At 44.6% G+C, this 19,436-nt stretch overlaps 1 protein-coding gene across 1 annotated transcript in view; it reads left to right on the forward strand.

Moving 5' to 3' along the window:
• Positions 1–19,436, forward strand: part of LOC126995429 (tubulin alpha-4 chain-like) — a 73,956-nt gene that overhangs the window by 51,334 nt on the left and 3,186 nt on the right. The window contains exons 2-10 of the mRNA XM_050854958.1: positions 10,987–11,092; positions 11,603–11,713; positions 12,911–13,083; positions 14,096–14,224; positions 14,645–14,844; positions 15,269–15,380; positions 15,535–15,622; positions 16,004–16,131; positions 17,101–17,264. Coding sequence (XP_050710915.1) covers positions 10,987–11,092; positions 11,603–11,713; positions 12,911–13,083; positions 14,096–14,224; positions 14,645–14,844; positions 15,269–15,380; positions 15,535–15,622; positions 16,004–16,131; positions 17,101–17,264 — 1,211 coding nt within the window. The remainder of the gene's footprint in view (positions 1–10,986; positions 11,093–11,602; positions 11,714–12,910; positions 13,084–14,095; positions 14,225–14,644; positions 14,845–15,268; positions 15,381–15,534; positions 15,623–16,003; positions 16,132–17,100; positions 17,265–19,436) is intronic.

The raw sequence follows: 19,436 nt of genomic DNA on the forward strand, positions 1-19,436 counted from the left end.
TGATTGATTTTCACTAACAAAAGCAAATAAACCAAACACGTATATCTCTTAATTAAATAGCTCCACATCAGTACAAAAAAAATCTTGACTGGTTGAGGTGTTGGGGCAGATTTTCACTAACAAAAGCAAATAAACCAAGCGCGTATATCTCTTAATTAAATAGCTCCACATCAGTACAAAAGAAATCTTGACTGGTTGAGCTGTTGGGGAGATTTTCACTAACAAAAGCAAGTAAACCAAACACGTATATTTCTTAATTAAATAGCTCCACATCAGTACAAAAAAAATCTTGACTGGTTGATTGATTTTCACTAACAAAAGCAAATAAACCAAGCACGTATATCTCTTAATTAAATAGCTCCACAACAGTACAAAAGAAATCTTGACTGGTTGAGCTGTTGGGGAAGATTTTAACTAACAAAAGCATACATACCACTCACGTATTTCTTAACAATCCACGTGTAAGACAGACATACCACAAGCTTAAGAATAGTGCGAAAAAGATGTATAGAATGGACGAGGTGGCAGAAAAATTATTAACAACGTCATATCAAGCCCGTGTCTCTTAACTACCCACGAATAACACAGACATACCACAAGCTTAGGAATAGTGCTAAAAAGATGTATATAGAAAGGATGCGGTGGCAGAAAAATTATTAACAACGTCATATCAAGCTCGTATCTCTGACTAACCGCGTGTAATGAAGACATACCAGAAGCTTAGAAAAAAGAGAGCGAAAAAGATGTAGACTGGAGTGACCTTTCCTTCCCTGATCAACTCGTTCGTGCTGGAAATTACTAGTCTGTGTGTTTCTCTCTCTCTCTCTCTCTCTCTCTCTCTCTCTCTCTCTCTCTGCTGTTCCACTTTCCCACGATTCATATACCTTTTCGTGAGCGTGAATCATGGAGACACTTTTCTAGCACTTAAGTTGACCATCGGCCTTCCATTTGACTTTCACTCGTCGCATGTTAGAGGATATTGTAGTGAGTATCATACGTTTTCTTTTGGTCTCTTTGCTGTCTGTCTGTCGTTGTCTCAAAAATCATATGTACGTTATTGTGAATGATATATATATTTTTTTTTGGGTGTGTGTGTATGAGAAATAGATATAGATAGATAGATAGATAGAGAGAGAGAGAGAGAGAGAGAGAGAGAGAGAGAGAGAGAATAATTGTCTTGCGGTGATGAGCAGCCGTGCAGATCTCCGTTTCTCCGGCCTTTAGTAAGTCTGCACACACACACACACACACACGCACACACACACACACACGGGCAGATATATAGATAAATAGAAAGACTGACATAGATGTACGATGAAGAGAGGAAGGAGAGAGCAAAGGAGAGAGAATAGTAGGAAGGAAAAAAAAGGGTAGATAGATAGTAGATAGAAAGGTAGATAGGTATAAATGGATAGATGGATAGAAAGATGGACATAGATAGACATACAGATGAATAGACATAGATAGCCAGATGAATAAGACGTGAATAAGACAAGACTGAGATTGTATTTGGAAGGAGGAGGAGGAGGAGGAGGATTCGAGTGAGGAGAGAAAAGATGTAGAACTCTTTCCCTCCTCTACTCTAAAATTTCCTTTCCCTTTCTTCCCTCCTCTACTCTAAAATTCCCTTTCCCTTTCTTCCCTCCTCTACTCTAAAATTCCCTTTCCCTATACTAATAAATAGCTACCCCTGTCCTCTGCTTCCCTTCTTCATCCTACATGCCTTTCCTTCTCCCCCTCTCTCCCTCTTCACCTTGAATTCTCTTTTCAACTTCAACTTTTCCTTCTTCTTTCATTCTCATCTTTCTCGCTCCCTTCCTTCCTCCCTCTTTCATCTCATATTTCTTCCTCTCCCTCTCCTTCCCATCTTGACATTTCTCTCTAACTTTAACATTTCCTTTCTATCTACCCCTTTTTTTTTCCCTCCTACTCTTCTTTCTCTCCTTCCTTTCTTCATCTCACATCCCTCCCCCTCTTTCTCCCTTCCTTGCCACCTTGAAATTCTCTCTCTCTCTCTCTCTCTCTCTCTCTCTCTCTCTCTCTCTCTCTCTCTCTCTCTCTCTCTCTCTCTCTCTCTCTCTCTCTCTCTCTCTCTCTCTCTCTCCTTGTAGTATTTTCTTCTTATTTATCTTCTCTTCTTTTTATATTCTCCCCTTTACAGTTCGTTCTCCCCTTTCTTTCCTCCTCCTCTCCTTTCTTCTCTCCTCTCACATTCCTTCTCCCTCCCTCTCCCCCTCTCCGACTTAAATTCTCTCCGTGATGTTGTAGCCATTTCCTTCCATCTGGTTTTCCTTCTTCTGTTTCTTTCCTTTCCCAGTCTTTTCCTCCTTTCCACACTCCTTCCTTTCCCTTCCTTACCCTCCCTCACCCTGTTCCCCTGTCTGCAAGTTAGTCTTTTCATCTGTTCGCTTTTTCCTTCTCTATATACTTTTCCCTTTCGCAGTCTTTTCCTCCTTTCCTCTCTTTCTTTTCTTCAAATATCTCCCTCTCTTTCCTTCACCCTCATCCTTTTTCTCTGTCTTTTCATCTGCTTTCCTTTTCCTTCTCTATTTTTCTCTTTCTTAGTATTTTCCTCCTTTCCTCTTTCCTTCCTTCACATTTCTCCCTCTCTTTCCTTCACCCTCAGCCTTTTCCTCTGTCTGCAAGCTCGTCTTTTCATCTGCTTGCCTTTTCCTTCTCTCTCTATTTTTCTCTTTCATAGTATTTTCCTCTTTTCCTCTCTTTTTCCTTCACATTTCTCCCTCTCTTTCCTTCACCCTCACACTTTTCCTCTGTCTGCAAGCTCGTCTTTTCATCTGCTTGTCTTCACCCTCACACTTTTCCTCTGTCTGCAAGCTCGTCTTTTCATGTTTGCCTTTTCTCTATCTATCTATTTTTCCCTTTCGTAGTATTTTCCTCCTTTCCACACCCCTTTTTTTCCCCTTTCTCCTTCCCTTTCCCTCACCCCTTTCCTACGTCTGTCTACGAATGGCATCTTCTCAGCTGCCTTTCTGTTTGTCTATGTCTGTCTGTCTGGAGAGGTATACATGCTTTCATTTCCGCTCGCCACACCCCATAGAGGAAGAGACATTAATAGATAAATATTTGGACGACGAGGTGGGGAGAGAGAAAGAGGGGGAGGGAGAGAGTTCAGTAGGCGACCCTCCTCCTGTTTGCCATTGCGGGAGGGAGGAAGTTTACCGAGGAAGGGGAGACAAGTCTTGGCCCGAGCACTTCCGCTGCAGGGGAGGAGAAAGTCGCGAGGGCAAGCAAGCAGGTAGTGTGTGTGTGTGTGTGTGTGTGTGTGTGTGTGTGTGTGTGTGTGTGTGTGAGAATGGTTAATGATGCGGTGGGTAGCCTGGTGATGGTGATGGTGGTGGAAGGATGGAAAGAATGAAGGGAAAGAAGTAGGAAATAATGAAGGAAAAAGGTAGGAAAGAAGGAAGGAATGAGGAAGAAATGATGGAAACAGTAAAGGAAAAAGGAATGGGATGAAGGACTGAATAAATGAGGGAAGAAAGGAAGGAATGAGGAAATGAATAAATGGAGGAGAAAATTATTGAATGAATGAAGGAAGGAAATGAATGAATGAAAATGAAGGAAGAAAGCATCAATCAGAGGGAATGAGAGGGGAGGGGTGAAGGGGTAAGGTTAAGTATGAAGGGGTTGATTGGGAGGGGGTTGAGAGTGGGTTTGAGTGATGGGGAGTGGGTGAGGAGAGTGAGGGTGTGTAGGGGTGAGGAGGGGTGAGGGTGAGGGAATGAGAGTGGAGGGGTGAAGGGGTAAGGTTAAGTATGAAGGGGTTGATTGGGAGGGGGTTGAGAGTGGCTTTGAGTGATGGGGAGTGGGTGAGGAGAGTGAGGGTGTGTAGGGGTGAGGAGGGGTGAGGAGGAGAGGGTGGAAGAAGGAAGGAAGGCAGGCAAAGCTGTGTACATAATACCCACTAATATGCGTCCACACATACAAGTTCCTATACCAATACTTAGCAACTTGTAATGCAACACTTTTAATCCGAGAACACACACACACACACACACACACACACACACACACACACACACACACACACACACACACACACACACACAGGAAACTTGAGACAGACGGACGAATGCAGGGGAGGAAAGAGGAGGAGAGCAAAAAGGAAAAAAAGAGGGAGGAAGGGTTACAGGAAAAAAACAAGATTGGTTGCAGCAGAATGAATAACAAATAACAAACAAGGAATAATAAGGAAGAATAACGGAGAAACTGAAGTAAGACGTAGGTTGATATTGTCTTTAGAAAGGGGCAAGAAGGAAGAGGAGGTGGAGGGTCCGAGGGAGGGAAAAAAAAGGAAACATAATAATGAGATAGATAAGGACAGTTTTTAAGAGTGACGAGAAAAAGAAGCAGATGAGAGAAGAGAGAAAATGAAACAAAAAGAAAGGAGACGAAGAGAAAGAGGATGATGATACGATGGAGGAGAGAATAAGAAAAGTAATTATGAGATGGGGACAATTTTTAGAGGAAGACAAGGGGGAGGACGAGGAGGAGAAAAGTAAACAAAAAGGAGATAGGAACAGATATTTGAGGACGAGGAGGAGAGAAAATTAAACAAAAAGGAGATAGGAACAGATATTTGAGGACGAGGAGGAGAGAAAATTAAACAAAAAGGAGATAGGAACAGATATTTGAGGACGAGGAGGAGAAAATTAAACAAAAAGGAGATAGGAACAGATATTTGAGGACGAGGAGGAGAGAAAATTAAACAAAAAGGAGATAGGAACAGATATTTGAGGACGAGGAGGAGAGAAAATTAAACAAAAAGGAGATAGGAACAGATATTTGAGGACGAGGAGGAGAGAAAATTAAACAAAAAGGAGACAGGAACAGATATTTGAGGACGAGGAGGAGAGAAAATTAAACAAAAAGGAGATAGGAACAGATATTTGAGGACGAGGAGAGAAAATTAAACACAAAGGAGATAGGAACAGATATTTGAGGACGAGGGGGAGAGAAAATTAAACAAAAAGGAGATAGGAACAGATATTTGAGGACGAGGAGGAGAGAAAATTAAACAAAAAGGAGATAGGAACAGATATTTGAGGACGAAGAGGAGAGAAAATTAAACAAAAAGGAGACAGAAACAGATATTTGAGGACGAGGAGAGAAAATTAAACAAAAAGGAGACAGGAACAGATATTTGAGGACGAGGGGGAGAGAAAATTAAACAAAAAAGAGACAGGAACAGATATTTGAGGACGAGGAGGAGAGAAAATTAAACAAAAAGGAGACAGGGACAGATATTTGAGGACGAGGAGGAGAGAAAATTAAACAAAAAAGAGACAGGAACAGATATTTGAGGACGAGGAGGAGAGAAAATTAAACAAAAAGGAGATAGGAACAGATATTTGAGGACGAGGAGGAGAGAAAATTAAACAAAAAGGAGACAGGAACAGATATTTGAGGACGAGGAGGAGAGAAAATTAAACAAAAAGGAGATAGGAACAGATATTTGAGGACGAGGAGGAGAGAAAATTAAACAAAAAGGAGATAGGAACAGATATTTGAGGACGAGGAGGAGAGAAAATTAAACAAAAAGGAGATAGGAACATATACTTGAAAGACGAAGATAAGGAGGTGACGGAGGAAAGAAAGTCGAACAAAAAGTAATGAGATGGTAACAGTTCTCAGGCAGACGAAAAGGAGGAGGAGGTGAGAGCCTGAGAGGAGAGCAGGAAGAAGAAGAGGAGGAGGAGAAGAAAGAGAAGCAGCAGGAGGGAAAAGGATGGAGAAGGAGGCGGAAATAGAAGTCAAGAGCCGAGGTATGGTTGAGACAAGGGGAAAAGGGACCAGAAAGGGGATGAGGTGGTGGGTTGGTGGGTTGGTTGCAAAGGCTCGCCATCAACAGGAGGAGGGGAAGAAGACTGTAACCTCCTCCTCCTCTTCCCCCTCCTCCTACTCCTCTTCTTCTTCCTCCTCCTCCTCTTCCACGACAACTCTGGTAGGGTCGTTGTGTTGCTAAAACGGGAGATACAGACTGGTGTTATGTCTAGACGACCTCTCTCTCTCTCTCTCTCTCTCTCTCTCTCTCTCTCTCTCTCTCTCGTCAGGATAGCTAAGATAAGATCGGCCTGCATCTGTGGGTCTCATTCCTGGCGGTGTGTGTGTGTGTGTGTGTGTGTGTGTATTAGGGAGTGTGTGTGCTGTCATTTTCATCCTTATCAAATAGCCTACTCGTATAATAATTCATGGTTATTTCATTACCCTTATTTTAATCTTTACACTCCTTCCAATATGGTTTTCCGGGAGGTTGGAAGGCTAGTATTAGTATCTCCGTAAGCCCCATATCGTATTAGCGTGGTGACTTATAAAACAAATATATGCAGAAAGAAGTCACTCAGCAGCCTATAGCTAATTCATTTATATTTTTACACTTATTTTTATCTGTACACTCTTTCCTATGGTTTTCTGGGAGGTTTGAAGATTGGTACAAAATTCTCCTCAAGTCACACGGGAAAGGTTAGGAGAGGGGAGGGAGGGAGAACGGGAGAGATGGGGGAAGGGAGGGAAGAAGGGGTAAGGGGTGAGAGATGGGGGATGGGGAAGAGAAGGGAGAGGCAAGGGTAGATAAATGGGAGATGGGAGAAAGGAAGGGCCACAGGAAAACAATGGGGGAAGGGAGGGAAGAAGGGGTAAGGGGAGAGAGATGGGGGATGGGAAGGAAAAGGGAGGGGAGAGAGTAGGGGTTGGGGGATGGGAAGGAGAAGGGATGAGAGCTGGGATGCAAGGGAGGAGGGAGAGGCAAAGAAGTGGGGTTCGGAGGGGCAAGGGGAGGGAAAGAAGGAAGGGGTTAGGTGAGGGTGGGAGGGAGGTGCAAAGGGATGGAAGGAAAGGGAGGGGCAAGGGGAAGGGGAGGGAAAGAAGGAAGGGGTTAGTTTGGTGCAAAGGGATGGGAGGGAAAGGAGGGACGTACAAAGGGCTGCGGGGAAAGAGACAGGCAAGGGGAAGGGGAGGGAAAGGGAGGGGCAAAGAGAGGAGTGTTGGGGTGTGTGGAGCCTCAGCCGCTGACCGTAACACTAGGCAAACTTTGAGGGCCAACGTTGCAAGGCGCGGGTACACAGTCACGTTTCCTTCACGACTCAGATGTTACATTAAAAGAGAGAACTTGGTGTGTTTTCGCTCGACTTTACGTTAGTTATACATTGCTTGTTGTTCTTGTTATTCTTATTCTTATCCTCTTCCAACTGATACTACTATATACTACTACTTCTACTACAACAACTTGGTGTGTTTTCGCTCGACTTTACTCTTCCAACTGATACTACTATATACTACTACTTCTACTACAACAACTACTACTACTACTACTGTTACTACTACCTTTGTTTTCCTTTATTCCTTGCTTATCTTCCTCTCCTTCCTTTTCTCTTCTTTCTACCTTCCTTCCCTTCCTCTCCTTTCTTCCTTCCTTTCTTTCTTTCCTTCCTTCCTTCCCTCTTTCCTCTCTTCCTTCCCTTCCTCTTTCCTTCCTTCCTTCCCTTCCTTTTTTTTCTTTCCTTCCCTCTTTCCTCCCTTCCCTTCCTTTCTTTCCTTCCTTTCTTCCCTCTTTTTTGTTCTTCCTTCCTTCCCTTCCTCTTCTTTCTTTCTTCCTTCCCGTCCTCTCCTTCCTTCCTTCCTTTCTTTCTCCCCTCCTTCTGTTATACATTATACAATTATACATAGTTACACATTCGGCGTGTCAAGTATTTCCTTCCTCCATGCCCTAGCGAATCCCATCATGTCGTGACTGGCGGGGTTCGAACGTGTGACCAACGGGAGCGATGCAACAGTGTGGTGGGCGAGGCGTTATGTTTCCTCTCCGTGAGACGCTCGGTGATGCGGAAATGACGGCGGGCTGATACAGAACAAATTTCAGAAAAGATGGTGTTTGGGCTGCCGTGAGTGAGTACACAAGGCCCATGACTCACCGGCTGCTTAACTGTCGCCCCCCCCCCCCTTTTACCCTCTCCTGCACTCCGTAAGTGTTCTAAGAAGTGACTCAAATCTTCGTGCCGCCCACAAACATGTAACACTCACCACCTCTGAGTTGGTGTGCATCAGGGGCCTTCCCTGAGCACTTCACTCTTCGACCTGATAGCGGCTCTGGCGCCCCGTGGGACAGGCAGGACGCTCGTGGTGCATGCTGCCGTTTGAAAGAATAAAAAGAACCTAATTCGGGGCCACGCCCACGTAATTCTCAGTATGAGCCTTAACAAATTAAATACAATAACAACGAACACTGGAGCAAGCACTTTAAAATAATCATAGACCAGTATTACTGTACAATACAATTTATCACCATAAATTATAATTTACTTGTAAGGCAAATAAGCAATAACAACCATGACTTTGATAAAGTGAGTGTAAGTGTTTAGTGAGATAATGTTTTATAATTGGCCATAATGAGCAGCGTGATGCAGGCCGAGGCAACGCTGGCGGTGACCACAGCGCCGCGGCACTGATGGACGGCGCCGCCGCCGCCGGCCTCACCACGCAATGCATGGCCGCGGCTTCTCCGTAGCTCGACCACAAAGGCCGCGGGGGAGGCTGCTGACCTTACCAGCGGAGCCCTCAGGGGAAACTGACCTTTACATCACCAGTTTAACGACTTTCTTCGAACCCAGGACAGCAGATTTGTATAAATTTTCTTAGCATTGTTTAGACAAGTTATTTGGAAATAAATCTTAATTATTGAGTGAGCTAAGGGGACGATACAAGCAGTCGAGTAGCAGCAGCAGCGGCAGCAGGGGCAGCAGGTGCACGTGGCTGCAGCGCGTCCCGGCTGAGCGAGGCTGCACGCTGCAGGCACCATTGATCAGCGTCACGCCGGGAAACTCAAGCGCAAACGTAAATTTTTGATGAGTGGCCGTGAGTCACCTGAAGGAGAGAGGAGTGGCGGCCCTGGCTGGGGGAGGGGGAGGGGGGGGAGGCACACAGCACTTGGGCCGCACTCACGCTGTTTCCGTCTTGGCCAGGGAGACAATCAATAGCGTCGCCTCGCTCTTGCCCAACCCAGTGGGCGGCGTTAGCTTCATCGGTCCATGCCACCCCTCCCTGCCCTTCCCAGCCCTCCCTCCACGTCTCTTCCAATGGCTGCTTCTAGTTACCGGCTTATTCATGGCCTCACTCACTGGCAATATATTTCCGGTCCTTACTCGTGTGGTCTTACTGTCTGTGTCTGTGTTTGTGTGTTTTCTGTGTCTGTGTCTGTCTGTATCTGTCTGTGCCTGTCAGTTTGTCGGTGTCTGCCTGTGTGTATGTTTCTGTGTGTGTGTGTGTGTGTGTGTGTGTGTGTGTGTGTGTGTGTGTGTGTGTGTGTGTGTTTCTCTGTCTCTCCCCCTCACGTAACTCATCAACATAACCTTTCCAAACTTCGCTGGGTACGCGTCGTAATCGCGGGTTCTCCGCCCACAACAATTCAGCGAAATGAAAAAAACGAAATAAAAAACGTTTGGCTTGTAGCGACTGAGCTCACTGATTTTTTTTTTTCCATGGTGCGCGTAGAACATTTTATTTTTATCTTTATTTTTTTATTATTTATTTATTTATTTTTATTTTATTTTTTTATTATTTATTTTCTATTTTTTATTATTTTTTTCCATGGTGCACGTAGAACATTATAATTTCCCCCCACAAATAAGCTAACGGTACCATATGCTTTCTAGTCTAAAGATAAACCGTTAAGTGGAGAGCTTTTAATTGCATATGAAGGAAAGTAAGAGAGCTGAAAACACTGACAAATTTCGAGTCATGAATAAGGAGCCTAATTTTTCCCTTTTTTTGTCGGTAAGAAACCTGAAAATACCGTCAAACTTCTAGGCAAACAAGGAATCCTTATTACATTCACTTTTATGTCGGTAAGGAAGCTGAAAACACTGACAAATTTCGAGGGAGGCAAAAGAGGTCTAATTTTCACTTTTATGTCATTGCGCAGTCCTTGAAGAAAAGCAACAGAAAGAAAAGACAGTAAAGAACGGATGGAAAGAAAAATTAAGAAGTAAGAACGTATGACAGACTACCAAATTTCGAGGCTAGCAAGCAAAGAACTCTAATTTTCACTTCTATGTCTGCGCACTCCTCGGAAAAGACAGAAAAAGAAAAGACGGACTGAGACAGAGTGTAAAGAACGTATGAAAAAAAGTATGAAGACAGTAAAAAAGCTTAAAACACTGACAAATTTCGAGGCTAGCAAGCAAAGAACTCTAATTTCCACTTCTATGTCACTGAAGAAAAGACAAGAGTGAGACAATGTATAAAGAACGGATGAAAAAAAAAGTATGAAGACAGTAAAAAAGCTTAAAACACTGACAAATTTCGAGGCTAGCAAGCAAAGAACTCTAATTTCCACTTCTATGTCACTGAAGAAAAGACAAGAGTGAGACAGAGTATAAAGAACGGATGGAAAAAAGGTTATATTATCATCCCCAGACATCCTTCGCGGGGCAATGATGCAACAACTGAGCGTTTTGTGGCGGCGATAGCGTCATCCTATTCTTCCAAGGGCATTACATCAGCGCAATTTAGGTGAACCATTGTGGCTTTTAAGGACACAGATTCTAATACGAGTCTTGCCAGTCTTTGTTAGTATTATTATCGTTATTATTTTTTTTTTGTTCTTTTGACTTCCTCTTCCTCGTTCTTTCTTTTTCTTTTAATTTTGTTTGTTCTCTCTCTCTCTCTCTCTCTCTCTCTCTCTCTCTCTCTCTCTCTCTCTCTCTCTCTCTCTCTCTCTCTCTCTCTCTCTCTCTCTCTCTCTCTCTCTCTCTCTCTCTCTCTCTCTCACATAATCACACATATTAACAGTGATGTCCTTCCTTTCCTATTTCACACACACACACACACACACACACACACACACACACACACACACACACACACACACGTACTTTTCTTTTTGTATTCGTGTAGCAAAGCAATAGAGAATAAGACGTTCAACCCTTAACTACCTGACGCTGACCCTAATTCCACCCCTTTTGTCCTTTACAGAGGGAATGTATCAGCGTGCACATCGGCCAGGCAGGCGTCCAGATGGGCAACGCCTGCTGGGAACTCTACTGCCTTGAGCACGGCATCCAGCCTGACGGACACCTCGGTAGGGATGGAGTGTGTTTGTTCCCCCCATTTGGTTCATTATGCATTAGTTGGGTGCTTCCCTTCACTTGGTATTGTCTAATATGCACAGGTGTATAGGAGTCTCATCCACCAAAGACTTAGAAGCTAATTTAACCAAACGAAATCTAGAGTCCCAAAATATCTTCAGGTTTTGAGATGACCGGACTCGTAAACGGAATTAAACCTAAAGTAACAAGAACTATTCAGGTTTTGAGGTGACCGGACCTGCCATGTCTTTAGATAAGCTCCAACATATACATACTTAAACACTAAATAAACTAAACTAAACCTGAAGTACCAAGATCTGTTCGGGCTTTGAGATGGCCGGACTTGTGTCTTTCAGTAATATGCAGAGGTGTATAGGAGTCTTGGGAATCTTAAGACTTGGACTTTAAACCAAACTAAATCTTCGGTACCAAGAGATGACCGGCCTTGTCTATAGGTAACCGGCATGCTAATCTTTCCTCACGTGCTCTCTCTTCCCCACCAGCCGAGGACGCCCCCCAGGAGGAGAACATGTACACCACCTTCTTCCAAGAGACCGGCAGGGGGAAGTACGTGCCCCGGGCCATCTACGTCGACCTGGAGCCCACGGTGGTCGGTGAGTGGCGCCCCGGGAGATGGGAGATAGAAGGGCGGGAGGGGTCAGGGAGCGAGGGAGGATAATACAATGCATAAGATAAGGGGGACTACGAAAAAACCCCAGAAAATTCAAGGCACACTGTATGGTCATTATTAGACAATTTTTTGACAGAGGACTGGACTAGTATATGTGAAAACGTGTGAATATTCAAAGCAAGTTATCAGTAAGTTTGATCCACATATATGGAAACAGTTCTAGGGCATAAAAAAAAGAAACAAAAGCCCGCGAACATGTTAAACGCGAACATTATTAAACAATTTCATGTGTTACGTATACGCTGGAAGTCACACGAATATTACACCAACTAAAATATCACATGGGATTGAGTATTAGCTATTAAATGCCCGAACTAACTTATGGGTATTCTCGTACAACACTTTGGTAGCCTGCAACTTCATGTGTCACGTATACGCTGGAAAACACAGGAACGTGATAAATGAAAATATCGCAAGGGAGTGAGTAATAGCTATTAAATGACCTAGCTAACTAACAAGTATTCTCGTAGACCACTGAGCTAGTCTACTACGGAAGACATAGTAATATGACTAATGTAAATATCGCACAGGAGTGAGTATTACCTATTAAATGACCTAACTAACTAACAGGTATTCTCGTAAATCACAGAGCTAGCCCACTACCGAAGACACAGTAATATGACTAATGGAAATATCACAGAAAAATGAGTATTAGCTATTGAATTACCTAACTAACTAAAAAGTATTCTCGTAAATTTCAGTGTTAACCTACTACTGAAGACACAGGAATATAACCAATGCAAATATCAGAAGGGATTGAGTATTAGGCATTAAGGTCCGTATTATAAGACACTTCGGCTTCTCACATCAGCTATTTCTAAAGGTCAAAGAGGGGGTCAGTTAGGTTCTAGTGAGTGTTTCTTTAGGTTCACGGTACAGAAGAAGGGTCAAAGTACCACCAGGAGCATAAAAGTACTCTTGGAAATGCCCACAACTCCTGCGAAAGCCTTGTTAAATGTGCGTTTCTTCGGTTCATAGTACAGAAGAAGGGTCAAACTTCCACCAGGGTCATAAAACTACTCTTGGAAATGCCCACAACTCCTACGAAAGCCTTGTCAAATATATGTTCTTGGGCGACGAAATGTTTTATGATGCGACCCTAAATCATCTCCCTCCGCAGACGTGGTGCGCACTGGTCCCTACCGCCAGCTGTTCCACCCCGAGCAGCTGATCAACGGGAAGGAGGACGCCGCCAACAACTACGCGCGCGGCCACTACACCATCGGCAAGGAGCAAGTGGACCTGGTGCTGGACAAGATGCGCAAGATGGCCGACGCTTGCTCAGGACTGCAGGTAAAGAGAAAAAAAAAGATAGAAGGCCGACGCTTGCTCAGGACTGCAGGTAAAGAGAGAAAAAAAAAAGATAGAAGGCCGACGCTTGCTCCAAAAAAGAAAAGAAAAAAAGATGAAAGGCCGACGTTTCCTCAAAAAAAAAAAAAAAAAAAAAAAACAAAAAAAAGCCAGGCAGAAGGGAAGGAAGCGTTAGTGTAGGCGCCTTGAAACTACAACATTTTTTTGTGTGTGGATCAACTAAAAATGATAACTAAGAAATGAATAACAAGTAGAAATGAAAACGAATATGATCAAAATAAACGAGGGGGATGAACTAAAGGAATGATAAAAAACTAGAAATGAATGATACAAGATGTTGCCCGCAGACACTTACATAACAGTTACTTTTCATCATCCTCTAAATCCCTTAGTTACTATAGTGAAACCAAATTGTCGAGTCCGTTTTGGCGATGGCTCCCGCGGGTCTATTTCTCCCCTCTGCTCTGCCACAGTCCCAACACCTATTTTTTCCTCTCATATGTTACCTAAAGCTTACATATGAGAGGAAGAGATAGGTGTTGGGACTGTGTGGCAGAGCAGAGGGGAGGAAAGGACCCGCGGGAGCCTACGCCAGACCGCCCTCGACATATTTGGAAGACTATAGTCCACTGCAGGCCTTTCCCAACGTTTCCATTTTCTATAATATTGTTTCCCTTGGCTCTAAGATGCAAAGCTCAGGTGCGTAACAAAGTCAACCTGTAGTGAAAGTCAAATACAATCACTGAAATCCAAGTCACCCTCGCATATCCGGTAAGGGTCTTAAGGAAGGTCTGTTGCGGTAGGACTAAACAAGCTTCAACCTTCTCATTGTGTGGTAGTTGGACGGGTTGTGGTATGCCTCCTTGACCCCTTACTCTTAATAACTCCATGATTCCCTGTTTCCCTGTGTCTTGATAACTCCCCCCTCCACTGTGTCTTAACCCCACGCTCCCTGTTTCCCTGTCTTGATAACTCAACCCTTCGTGTCTTTCAGGGCTTCCTCGTGTTCCACTCCTTCGGCGGCGGCACCGGGTCGGGCTTCACCTCCCTGCTGATGGAACGCCTCTCCGTGGACTACGGCAAGAAGAGCAAGCTGCAGTTCACCGTGTACCCCGCCCCTCAGGTGAGCACCATTACCCCCCCCCCCCCCCCCATGCAAGTAAGGGCCGTATTCTCAAACATTCCCGAGCTAACACACACGCACTTGATAAGGCTTTCGTACTGGCTGTGTTAGTATTTCAATGTTAGCTTTATGAGCCTAGTAATAGTTTGACAAGGTTTCTGCGTCATGAAAGTTAAAAACACATGAGAACCCAACTACTTTCGTTTGTGGCCTTTGGAAATATTTGTTGTGAGAGCCGAAAGCGTCTGAGAATACGGGCCTTAAAACCCCATTGCATGAACTTGTTGTATGTGATCAGAATGCCATCTTTGGCCATTGTACGGTTATTCTTATATTTCGAGCACTGCCCTGTAAGCTGTAACCCTTCTATCAGCGCCTCGTGCCGTCGCCTGCCTCTTACGTATACCTAACCGTCCCCAGATCTGCACGGCTGTGGTGGAGCCCTACAACTCCATCCTGACCACGCACACCACGCTCGAGCACTCCGACTGCGCCTTCATGGTCGACAACGAGGCCATCTACGACATCTGCCGCCGGAACTTGGGCATCGAGCGGCCCTCCTACGAAAACCTGAACCGAATGATTGGCCAGATCGTCTCCTCCATTACCGCCTCCCTCAGGTATGCCTCTGTGGCTGCTACGGTATTAAAGTCACCGTACACTAAACTGATCCTGAAGCCTTGGCCAGTCTTTCATAGCCATGGGAGCTGATTGGTTGGATGAAAGAAGTTTGGAGTTGGGAGTCCATGTTATCTTGAAGTGAGGGAGAAGGAGGGGGCGGGGCTCTTGGACCAATTTAGTGTACAATAACTATAAATTCGTGTATTAATCAATCCCTGAAACATGGGACTATAAAATACATATGTTGTCGCCTTCCAATGCGCGGTATTAGAAGAACAAGAAAAGAACAAGAACAAGATGGAAAAGAACAAGAACAAAAATGTACACGTCATTAGGCATAGCAGCATCACGGAATGAAAAAAAAAATCAATAATAGAGTTTAGGGCGATCTACCGTGGCACTAACGCGCTCCCCTCCACACAGGTTCGACGGCGCCCTCAACGTGGACCTGACGGAGTTCCAGACCAACCTGGTGCCCTACCCGCGCATACACTTCCCCCTCGTCACCTACGCCCCGGTGCTCAGCGTCGAGAAGGTCAGTCCGGATGGTTTGCACACACGACTCTTATATTTTTTTCTATACCGTAAAATCACAGTAAATAATGACAAAAGACTACGCTGTTTATAGGGTCTTGACAATTTCTTGAGCCAAAATTGATATATCCCCTGACGTCAACTTTTGTCCCCAGGCTTACCACGAGCAGCTGTCGGTGGCTGAGATCACCAACGCCTGCTTCGAGCCTAACAACCAGATGGTGAAGTGCGACCCGCGGCGAGGTAAGTCCCTATACAGCCTCAGCTCCTTCGCCATGATCGCATATCACGGTTGTCTGTTCACGCTAAACTTAATCTTATTTTAAACAGCTTAATAATGATGCAATAATCGTGAAAAACGAACGCCAAAAATCTAAGAGTATTGAAATTATGCCTCCTATATTAGTCATTACCTTACATTATGCTGGATCTGCCAATGAAACTAATGCCAGAACAAACTGAACCTGTTTTTCCCTACGCATAACATGGTGAGCAGGGAAATTGTGCCTCATATAGTAGCCATTACCCTTATACTGCATCCACCACTCATAATAACAATAAAAGAAACTGTGCTTGCTCCTCTCTACGCATAACATGGTGACCAACGATTTTCTTTGTTCGCAGGGAAGTACATGGCCTGCTGCCTCCTGTACCGCGGCGACGTGGTGCCCAAGGACGTCAACTCTGCCATCGCGGCCATCAAGACCAAGAGGCAGATCCAGTTCGTTGATTGGTGCCCCACTGGCTTCAAGGTGAGTGGTTGTCCAGGGCTGTTGTTGAGGGTCATATAAATACCTTGTGCGTGGAGGACTGAAGGAAAGAGATAATCTTGGACCCAGCAGGTGTTGACTTATTGGCTCATCTTCAAGCATCACACACCCACATTTGTTAAGGCTTTCGTAGAGGTTGTTGCTGGTATTTCCATGGGTAGTTTTATGAGCCTAGTGATTATTTGACAAGGCTTATTGGTCAGTAGTTTCAAACATTTCAAGGCTTACACACACACATTTCGTAAAGCTTTCGTACATGTTATTGTGGGTATTTCCATGGGTAGTTTTATAAGCCTAGTGATTATTTGACAAGGCTTATTGGTCAGTAGTTTCAAACATTTCGAGGCTTACACACACACATTTCGTAAAGCTTTCGTACATGTTATTGTGGGTATTTCCATGGGTAGTTTTATAAGCCTAGTGATTATTTGACAAGGCTTATTGGTCAGTAGTTTCAAACATTTCTAGGCTAACACACACATTTCGTAAAGCTTTCGTACATGTTATTGTGGGTATTTCCATGGGTAGTTTTATGAGCCTAGTGATTGTTTGACGAGGCTTCTGCTGAACCATGAACGCGAAAAACACTCATGAGAATCTGGCGAGTCTCCTTACTGGCCTTTGGATACTTTTTTTTTTTTTTTACAACAAAGGAGACAGCTCAAGGGCACAAAAAAACGGAAACAATAATAAAAAAAAGCCCGTTACTCACTGCTCCTAAAAAAATAATCAAAAGAGGTGGCCGAAAGAGAGGTCAATTTCGGGAGGAGGGGTGTCCTGATTTGTGACTATGGTGGTAGTTTGACAAAGCTTCTATAACATGAGCCTGCAAACCTACTCATCAGAACCCGATTAATCTCGTTCTCGACCTTTGGAAATACTTTATGTGAGCGTCTGAAGCGTCTAATAACACCGATCTATGACCTTTATTTAACCTCCCGCTCCCCGCAGGTCGGCATCAACTACCAGGCTCCGACGGTGATCCCCAATGGAGACATGGCGCCGACACAGCGGGCCGTCTGCATGATCTCCAACACCACCGCCATCGTCGAGGCCTGGGCCAGACTCAACCACAAGTTCGATCTCATGTACTCCAAGCGCGCCTTCGTCCACTGGTTCGTTCCTTGGGTTTGTTGGTGTTATTCCCTGACGAGGCGCTGGCTGCTTCTGCCTCCTCTTTTCTACAGACTGCCAAGAGCGTATATGTACCTATTATTTAATGTCTTCAGTTATAATACGTATTTTTTCTCCTTTCTTTCTACTTTTCTCCTTTCTCCTGTTCTCTTTTCTCCTTTCTCCTTCCTCCTCTCCTTTTCCTCCTTGACCTGCTTCCTTTACTGTAAAACAACAAGTAGTAGGAGTAGGTAGGAAGACACCTACCGAACGGGCCCAAGCCACTCCCGGTGAGGTATATATGGGAAGTGAGGAGGGTGCTGAAGCCCTCCAAAGACCCTTCCCATGTCCTCACTATCCGTTTCCCTATTGTCTCATCAACACCAGAGAGTAGTTCAGCATGTTCTCTAAAGACAGATCCTCTCTCTATCCACACCACACTACATTCACACAACATACACACCTTTTCCCAAAATTCAAAGTGGCTTACAAAAACTCTGCCTCGGAGTCCCCGCCTGGATGGGGGACCACAAATTCCCCCAGGGAGAACTCCCCTTCTGGCTGCCGACCTGAGAGGTGTCTTGATAACTCCTCGAACCTCTTTTTCATCAATTTCTGCAACATTCGCAGTCTTCTTTCTAATTTTCATTCTGTGAAACACCATCTCTCCTCCTCTAAACCTCACCTTCTCTTCCTCACCGAAACACAGATTTCTGAGGCTACTGACAGCAATCTCTACTCTGTTCCCTCCTACTATCTCTATCCTAAATTTCAATCCAAAGCTGGATGTTGCGCCTACGTGCGCAACGACATCACTTACTCTCTTGCCCACGACCTTGACTCTTCAGAATTTTCCAGCATCTGTCTAAGACTTCATTGTCATTCTATTACTAAATACATCTGTGCTGTTTATCTCTCACCTAACTCTACCAACTATGTAAAATTCTTTGACTACTTGAACTCTAAAGTGGAGCACATCTTGACCCACTCTCCCTTCGCTGAAATCTCCAACCTAGGAGATTTCAATGTTCACCACCAGCTTTGGCTTTCATCCTCTCTCACTGACCAGCCTGGTGAACAAGCCTACAACTTTGCTCTCTTCAGTGACCTAGAGCAGTTGGTTCAGCACCCTACACGTATTCCCGACCATCCTGGAGACCGGCCCAACATACTAGACCTCTTCCTTACCTCTAATCCTTCTGCTTACTCTGTCAAACTGTTCTCTCCGTTGGGCTCCTCCGGTCACAAACTTATTTCTGTATCCTGTCCTATCGCTCCTGTACTGCCTCTGGACCCACCGAAGAGGCGATGCTTCTGGCAGTTTGCTTCAGCTCGGTGGAACGACCTGAGGATGTACTTTTCCGATTTCCCGTGGAATGATTACTGCTTCCAGGAGAGAGACCCCTCTGTGTGTGCCCAGCGCATCACAGAGGTGATTGTCTCTGGAATGGAGGCATACATTCCTCGTTCTTTCTCTACTCCTCACGCTAAAAAGCCTTGGTTTAATCACGCTTGTTCTCGTGCTGTCAAAGATAGAGAGGCAGCTCATAAAAGTTACCAGAGCCTTCGCACTCCTGCTAACCATGATCTTTACATTTCTGCCCGGAATCGTGCCAAATCTATTCTCCGACTTATCAAAAACTCCTTCATTGATAGAAAATGCCAAAACTTTGCTTTTTTCTAATTCTTCCCGGGACTTGTGGCATCTAGCCAAAAACATCTCCTCCAACTTCACTTTTTCATCTTTCCCTCCTCTCCTTAGTCCTGACAGCAGCACCGCTGTCTCATCTATCTCTAAGGCTGAACTCTTCTCTCAAACTCTCTTTAAAAACTCCACTCTGGACGAATCTGGGCATATTCCTCCTACTCATCCCCCCTCTGACTACTTTATGCCTGTTATTAAGATTCTTAAGAATGATGTTTTCTATGCCCTCTCTGGCCTCAATCCTCAGAAGCCTTATGGACCTGATGGAGTGCCTCCTATTGTCCTTAAAAACTGTGCCCCGTGCTGTCACCCTGCCTGGTCAAACTCTTTCACCTCTGCCTGTCAACATCTACCTTTCCTTCCTGCTGGAAGTATGCCTTCATACAGCCTGTGCCTAAGAAGGGTGACCGTTCCAATCCCTCAAACTACCGTCCAATAGCTTTACTTTCTTGTCTATCTAAAGCTTTTA

This window comes from Eriocheir sinensis, chromosome 8 (assembly GCF_024679095.1).
Source record: "Eriocheir sinensis breed Jianghai 21 chromosome 8, ASM2467909v1, whole genome shotgun sequence".
NCBI classification, from domain to species: domain Eukaryota; kingdom Metazoa; phylum Arthropoda; class Malacostraca; order Decapoda; family Varunidae; genus Eriocheir; species Eriocheir sinensis.